The following is an 8,234-nucleotide window of genomic DNA, read 5'->3' as shown; positions in this document are numbered from 1 at the left end:
GGCGGGCTCGCCGCCGCCGTCTCCGGGAAGCTGGGGGAGCCGCGGTCCCCGGTCCCGCCGCCCCGGCTCCGCGCCGCCGGGCAGGCCAGCGCGCGACAGGCGGCGGGACCCCGCCGGGCCGCCGTAGCGCCGCCCCGCCCCCCGCCCCGCCCCCCGCCCCGCCCCCTCCTCCCACCCCGCCCGCACCGCCCTCCGCTCGCCCCGCCCCTCCTCCCACCCCGCCCCTCGCCCCGCCCCCGCCAGCCCCGCCCCCTCGCCCCGCCCCCTCGCCCGCGCCGCCCTCCGCTCGCCCCGCCCCTCCTCCCACCCCGCCCCTCGCCCCGCCCCCCGCCCGCCCCTCGCCCCGCCCTCCCGCGCCGCCCCGCCCGCCCCGCCCGCGCCGCCCTCCGCCCCCTCGCCTCCCGGCGCCGCGGCAGCTCCGGGCCGCCCGCGCCGCCGCCGCCGCCGCTTCCTCCTCCGCCGCCGTCCGGCCGCTGCGTGACGCGTCGTTTCCTCCCAACATGGCGGCCAGGGCCGGCGGGCGGTGATGGCGGCCCGTCCGCGGCTCCGGCGGGTGCCAGTCCCCACAGCAGCCAGGCCGGCCTTCCCGCCGCCGGGCCTCTGAGCCGCCTCGGCCCCGGGCCCCGGGCCCCGGACGCACGCGAGAGGCGGGGGAGCGGCGGGGACGCGGCGCCCGGGCCCGAGCCGAGCCGAGTCCCGACGGGCGCGGCCCTCGCGGGGGCCCCCTCGGCCGCGCCGGGCCCTCGCCCCGCCCGAGCCGCCCGCCCCGGCCGCCCCGGCCGCCCCGGCCCCCCGCCCCGTGCTCCGCGCCCATGCATGAGGGCAAGAAGACCAAGAACATGTTCCTGACGCGCGCCCTGGAGAAGATCCTGGCCGACAAGGAGGTGCGCAAGGCGCACCACTCCCAGCTGCGCAAAGCCTGCGAGCTGGCCCTAGGTGAGGGGCGCCCGGGGCGGGGCGGGCGGGGGCGGGGGGAGGACGGGGGGGGCGGCCGCGCCCCTCCCGTGCGGGCCCCGGCCCCGCCGCCGCACCGCCGAGCACCGCCGAGCGCCCCGCGCGGCCCCGCCGCCCGGAAGGCCGCGCCGCCCCCTGCCCTCCCCGCCCCGGGGCCGACCCCCGGCCGGGCGTGCGTCTCCGCTCTCCCCCCCCTCCCCGCCCCCCTCGGGAGCCCGCGGGCCCCGCTCCGCTCTGCTTCTCCGGGGATAACCGACGGCTGCGGTGGGCCCCGGGAGGGAGCGGAGGCCGGGCCCGCGCCCCGTCCGGGCCCCCCGAGCGACGGGGAAGTCGGGCGTGGACGAGCTCCACTCTCTGGAGCTTGGTCCGAGGGAGGCCGGGCGCCCGGCGGGGGCTCCCGGACCCAGGTCCTCCCGTCCGGGAGCCCAGACTTTTGCCCGTCGGGAGGGATTTTTATCCCATTACACCATAAAGACCCCCCCCCCCGAGGGAGCCCCGGCCCCCCGGAGCCGCTGCACCGTGTGGCAGCGGTGCTCGGTCCACCCCCCCCCCCCCCAGCCCGGCCACGTTTCAGGATTGTTAGAGAGGCCTCCTCCGGCTCGGAGTTCCCTCCCGGAACCGGGGTCCAGTGTGCCACGGAGGCGAACGCACCCCGCTGCGGTCAAACCGTGCATTGACCCTCCCGCCACCCTAGGTTGGCGTCTCGGGGGGGTCTCAAAACCTCTCTGAAGGTGTCTTTTACCCTTTCCACAGGCAGGGAGGAATTTTGGGGTGCTGCTGTCTGGGTCTGCTACGCCACGGTTATCTTTCCGGGGTACTTGGGATGCAGAAGGTATTTTCCTTGAACTTCATAAAAGTTACATCTAGCCTGCTACCGAGTAGAAGTTGGGTCTGCAGTCTTGCGGTAGCTAACCCCGGGTGATTTTTTTTTTTTTTATTTCTTCAGTTATCCACCAGTGCCGTCATACAAACAGATTTGTAGAGATAACCTCTTCCCTCCTGTCGGAAAGTATACCACCTCACATTAAACGCCGTGTTCAAATGTGTGTTGTGTCGGAAAGTTATTAAAGACCTCCCTTTTCTTCACGATTGGAGTCTAGGCCCGGACGACTTTGGTCCCTTAGCAGTCTGTGCGGGAAAGCAAACGGAGTGGCCTAGTTTGTTCATCCTTGTTTGATAGATTGTTGAGTGGGTGGGGTTGAATGATGGAGGTCATTTTGTGGCCAATGTTATATAGCCTTCCTAAACATGCTTGCGCGTATTCATTCTCCCTTAGAGCACTAGTGAACACTGACATGAAACTGAAGGGAGATGGATAATAAACAAAAATATATATTCTGTATATATACTTTTAACACTTAGTCTTTTGTTTGAAAAATCTTTATTATTGGCACGTGAGTAGATTCCAGATCACTGGTATTCAAAGTTAATTCTCACCTTTAACATGACTAATTAGTTTTCGTAGATCACAGATTGTGGTTTATTGTTTATAATTAAGAACATTTTATATGTTGACTAAAATGCATATTTTAAAGAAAGCATCTTCATTAACGGGGATTTTGTTCATTATAACAAAATCTATTCTCAACGGCATTACGTAAATGACTTCCATACACAAAAATAAATCTTTAGAGGGGGGCAAAGTTATTTAAAATTTATCTCAAATTTTCTTAAACATTAGATTTTATTTTGAAGATGGTTTAAAAAAAGATCCTTCCCTCGTTATGATTTATACCAAGTCCACAGGCCCAGCAGCCACTCCAGATTGGCCGTCTTTTGGTACCTGCTCTAGCACCATTTTCTGCAGTGCACATTAAGTTCCGCAGAGTGAGGATGTCTGGTCTGGGCTGCCCCAGCTTAGTCTGATCCACTCTTGCTCTCGAGAATCCTGAATTAAAAATAGTCTGGCCATCTGCTGGCAGATGAGACAACAGCTGAACTATTTTTAGTTTCAAAGAATTTAGGATTGTTTTGGGATTGGGCTTGAAGGTAGCATTGTTTGTCCCTGGGTGTGTGCATACTCCAACCAGGCTTCTAAATTTTAGGATTTTTTTTTTTTTTTGTATTTGGGTTGTGCTTAGTTCAGCTAAGTTCAGCTTTGGATAGAAGGCAGATATTCTGCAAACGTTGAAACGAAGAGTTCAAGGCTGTTAAACTGGCACTGATGTAGAATGGGAGGGATGGGTGTGATCAGAAACAGGTTTTAAAGGGAATAGGGGCATAGGGAGGCAGTGTTTCCTAAATGGATATGAGAAAATGATGAAAAACAGGAATCCTTAGAGAAGTAATTTTTGCCCCAGACGATACAAATTGAAGTGGCTCATCATTAATTAAAGTGATCCCACTTATTTCTTATAACACTACTATTTATAATTGGTTTCCCCCAGAAATATCAATTTAATATTGATACTCAAACTTCATACAACTCTTTTGCCTCTGCCCCACTTATCACAACCTGTTTTATAAAAATATAAAAAGGGAATATGTGTACGGAGGGGAAATTACTTGAGTGCTTTTGGCCCTTGTATGCTACTTTTGGTAACTCTATTACTTTTTGTCACTTTTCCCCATTTAAAAAAAATGTGACATCTCCTACAATGTCCTATAGTCTGTGAGTGATTACAGTTAAAATCAGTTATCAGTCTTTTTAAGCCTACCTTGATATCTGAAGTAAAAGATGTTTTTAGTAAGCCAGCTCTCTTGAATTCTTGAGAAAGCTAAGAAAGAATAATAAGTGAAATGACTAAGAGGAAGATACGGTTTATTATATTTGTCCTTTTCTGTTTCAGATTGGTTTTAAGGGACCTTCACTTCAGGATAGCATTGAATGAAATAAATGTCATAGACCCTAACTTCTCAGTAACCTCTGCTAAAAGTTTAGTTCAAGAAATATATTTAGGGCACAGTGTGTAATCTGTTTTCATTTTGGAAATTTACAGTAAACATGAACATTGTTCCTTCTAAGGAAGAACCCTGCTCAGGTTTTTTTTCCCCCTTGTATTTATTTACTTGGCCCCTTCTTAGTCTGTAAGCATAGTTAATTCCTCTAGGAGAGAAAGGCAAAGTAGATAGTACTACAGGCCTAACCACTGACGAAACTGTCTTTCAGTGCTATTAGATGTGTTGAGAAAGTAGTACTCTTACTGACAGTGTGAGAAGGGAGGAAGGGATAGTTGGCATGATTAAGATCAAAAAGACTGGTTTACTGTTTAGCTTTTTTCCTTACTCCATCTAGTGGCCGGTAGCTAGATTTTTTTTCTCTTGGTAAGGTTTAACTTCACAGAGAAAATTCTGAATGGGAAGTAACAAGGCCATTAGATTCTTTTTATAATGGAAACATATTTGCAAAGAAAAAAAACATGAATAAAGTAGAATATAATAGGTATATGTTCTTGCCAGGTGTTTCGGTGTGTGCCTGTGGTCGTACCTGTTTGGCTGAGGCAAGAGATCTATTGAGGCATGGAATCAGATCAGCCTAGATAACTTGGGGATACCTGGTCTCAAAAACAAAAGGACTGGGGGAGTGGATCAAATGGTAGAACACCTAGCGAATGATAGGTTCTAAGTTCACACCAAGTATTGCCCCTCCCCCCCAAAAAAAACCCCAAACATAGAAACTAGCTAGTCTTCACTCAGATACTTGTGGAATTCTTTGTATGTTTAAGGTGCTGCTCCAGTGCCAAGCATACAGTAAATAGGCTTCGTGGAACTTAACATTCTTGTGGCGTGAGGGTACTAGAAACTATTATTAGAGTACCTGAAGAAATAGTTCAGAAGGTTACCGAGCAGGAGTGCAGCTTCAGACAGGGCTGTCAGGGAAGGCCTTTCTGTGAAGTGATCTTTTGAGCCTGTGATTCACCTTACATCTATCTACCTGGATGAAACTGAAACAGAAAGCAGCGTTTCAGGATGCAAGGAGCTTATGTGGCTAAGGAAGGGATGGAAAAGGAAGCTGAGAAAGCCGTGAGAGTTTTTGAACAGGGCAGTGACATAGTGTGTCTGTCGGTCTGTCCATCCACCCACCCACCCATCCATCCATCCATCTAGAGTTGGTCCTAGGATATGAACTTAGAGCCCTGGGTGTTCTCTCTCTTGTGCTCAAGGCTTGCCCTCTCCCACTTGAGCCACAGCTCCACTTCCAGCCCTTTGATGGTTAATTCAACATAAGAGTCTCCTGGACTTTTTTGTCCAAGCCGGCTTCAAACTGCGATCTTCACATCTATCTCAATCTCTTGGATAGTTGGGATTACAAGTGTGAGCCGTTGGCACCTTGGCCACCTGGCTGCATTTTTATTTTTTAAAACTGATGGAGACTAAAAATGAAGACTGGTGGCAGTGGAAGGTGTGATACTTTTTTAAAAAAAAATTAGGAATATATTTTTTAAAGGATCCATAGAAGTTGCTGATGGTTGAATGACAAAATGAATGACGCCCAGTCTGTAACTGAAGCTCCGGAGTGCTTTAGAGATTACATACCTTGATAGGGGAAAACTAGAAGCCAAAATGATTTCTAAGCAGGGCTTCCCTATACAGGTCAGGCTGGCCTTAAACTTGAGATCCTTATGGGTGTATACCACCCTTCCTTTTGGAAATAGGTTTTTATATAGCAAGACATTGTCATCCTGTCTTTCAATTACATTTAAGTTTTGTTGAGACAAGGTCTTATATAGTCTGGGCTGGCCTAAAAATCATGATCCTCCTAAGTGCTGGGAATATGACATGTACATCACTTGCGATTTTAGAATTTTGTTTATTTTTGATGATTTTGGGATTGAACTCAGGGCCTTACACAGAGTAGGAAGTGCTGATAGTGAATTCTTTTCCCAGCTTCAAAATGTGTGTGTGCACTAGTACAGGGACTCTCATTTGGCTTTGGGTATGTGTGTATGTTCTGGGGCTTGAACCCACCTCCTGGGCTTTATTTGTTCAAGTCTAGCTCTCTACTACTTGAGTCACAGCTCTACTTCTGGCTTTTTGGTTAACTGGAGATAGAGTCTCAGAGACATCCTTACCTGGGCTGGCATTGGACTACGAGCCTTCACTCAGCTTTCTGAGTAGCTAGGATTATAGATGTGAGTCACTGGCTCACAGTCTACTAGCAATAGTAGAATATATATACATATATATAGACACAAACATGTATGTATGTGTGTATGTATATATATATATACACATATGTATGTACGTATGAAATGTTAACCTAATTTAAAGCCAGACATAGTAGTTCATGCCCTACTCAGGAGGCAGAAGCAGGCATGGACATAAATATTTAAAACCATCTTGTCTCAAAAACCAAAATTCAAAGGGCTGGTGGTATAAGCTCTGGGTTCAGTTCTCAATACTGGAAAAAAGAAAGGAAACAAGTGCGGGGGATAAGCCTTAACATTTTTAAGTTATTTTTTTTCAAATCGCATTCTGTATTCTCATTTATTGGAGTGTGGGCACAAGTCTCAAATACATTCCTCAAAAATTTGAGCCATTTGTGAGGCAGTTATAGAACTGGTGACATTTAATGTTTACTGTATGCCACTTTGGCTTTATCTTCATTAGTCCTCAAAATAAGGCTGAATGCTTAACTGCTAGTATTGCCTTCATTTTGCAGATAGAAGAAATAGGTAGAGTGTGGAGTTTGTTTGGCAGAGTTGGAACATGATTCCACACAGAGCTTACACATAGCTAGCTTAGAATTTATGCAGTGTTTGTGTTTTAGCTTAATGTGGCAGGCGTAATCTGTGCCTTTGGAATACCTGTTACATATGTTTAAATGTAACAAATTACAAAAGGGTAAAGAAAGACTCTGGGGAGATAGAAAGGATCTATCAAGAAATCAAAAAGGACAATACATAGACAAAGAAACAGTAATATAGGAAAATACTGCAATACACATTTCAGTAATATATCATTACCATCATGATCATGATGTACTTTTAAGAAAAGGCAAATTCTTATCTAAGATATTTATTTAGCCAGTCCTAGGGCTTGAACCGGAGCCTTGTGATCTCAAATGGCTCTTTTTTTTTTTTCTTCCAAGGCTAGTGCTCCACTTCTACTTTTTTACTGGCTAATTGGAGATATGCGTCTCACCGTCTTTTTTGCCCAGGCAGACTTCAAACTCTATCCTGCTATCTGTATAGTTAGGATTGCAGGTGTAAACTCTCAGAATCCAGCTTTTTAAGGTTTTTAAACACAGATGGCATACAACAAATACATGATTTATAAAGTTCTTATGTTTTGAATCGTGGAATTTTGAACAATCTTGTAACTTTCAGGTAGGCTAGCTTTTATTGTACTTATTATATTTCTAACTCTTAAAAATACATTCACTTGCTTTTTAACTGAATACTTTGTAGTATTTAAAATTATTTTCAGTGGCTCAAGTGGTAGAGCACTAGCCTTGAGCCCAAAGAGGCTCAGGGACAGTGCCCAGGCCCTGAGTTCAAGCCCCACAATGATCAAAAAAATAAATTAAATAAATAAATTTATTCTCAGAGTTGAAAAAAAAAACAAAATCTTGTACATAATTACATGTAAGACTTTGATACCTAAAAAGTAACTTGTATATTTCAGTCACTTCTTCTGTCAGTACATACATGTTATTATTTGTCGTGGCTTTGTTTTCTGTTCACTCATCAATATTTCATATGCATTTCTTGTATGTTGTGTTTCTACACAGGTCTTAGTAGTGTGTTAACTGTTTACATATGTTTTAGTGCTCAGGACATTTACATTTAAATCCCCCACAGATATTTTTAACTTTCCAAAGATAATTATATGTATAGATTTTAAAGTAATTAAATTTATATGTGACTTAAAAAAGGATTATATAACTTAGGAAATATTCTTATGTAATCTACTTTAACTTTAGCCCTTACAGCTGTATGATAACCTTATTTAGCAACTTAAACTAAAATTGATAGTTCTTAATGTGGAATGTGCAGAACAGAATTAAGATCCAAAATGCCATAAAAAGCATTTTGTATGCTTTTTCCGTTGCCACTAAACTTCTGTGAAAGAAGCCTTGTAAGAGGAAAGACTAGTTGCAACTTAGAAAATGATTGAAAAAAAGTTTTATCGCTTTGTTGAATGGCAATCTACTGTTGAATGTACAACTACTTAAAGATAAGTGTCTCTGTCTATCTGTCTGCCTGCCTGCCTGCCTGCCTGCCTGCCTGCCTGCCTGCCTGCCTGCCTGCCTGCCTGCCTGCCTACCTACCTACTTACCTATCTGCCTATTTATCTATCTATCTGTCTTTTTCTGTCTGCCGTGTAGCTTGTACTCC

At 47.0% G+C, this 8,234-nt stretch overlaps 1 protein-coding gene across 1 annotated transcript in view; it reads left to right on the top strand.

Annotated features, from left to right (window-relative positions):
* Window positions 1–464: 464 nt before the first annotated feature.
* The window catches only part of Arfgef1 (ADP ribosylation factor guanine nucleotide exchange factor 1), a 106,006-nt gene continuing 98,236 nt past the window's right edge, over window positions 465–8,234 (top strand). The window contains exon 1 of the mRNA XM_048358702.1: window positions 465–936. Coding sequence (XP_048214659.1) covers window positions 813–936 — 124 coding nt within the window. The 5' untranslated portion in view covers window positions 465–812. The remainder of the gene's footprint in view (window positions 937–8,234) is intronic.

The sequence above is a fragment of the Perognathus longimembris genome, chromosome 12 (assembly GCF_023159225.1).
Source record: "Perognathus longimembris pacificus isolate PPM17 chromosome 12, ASM2315922v1, whole genome shotgun sequence".
NCBI classification, from domain to species: Eukaryota; Metazoa; Chordata; class Mammalia; order Rodentia; family Heteromyidae; genus Perognathus; species Perognathus longimembris.
The sequence above is the reverse complement of the archived record's forward strand: the minus strand, read 5'-3'. Positions and strand labels throughout refer to the sequence as shown.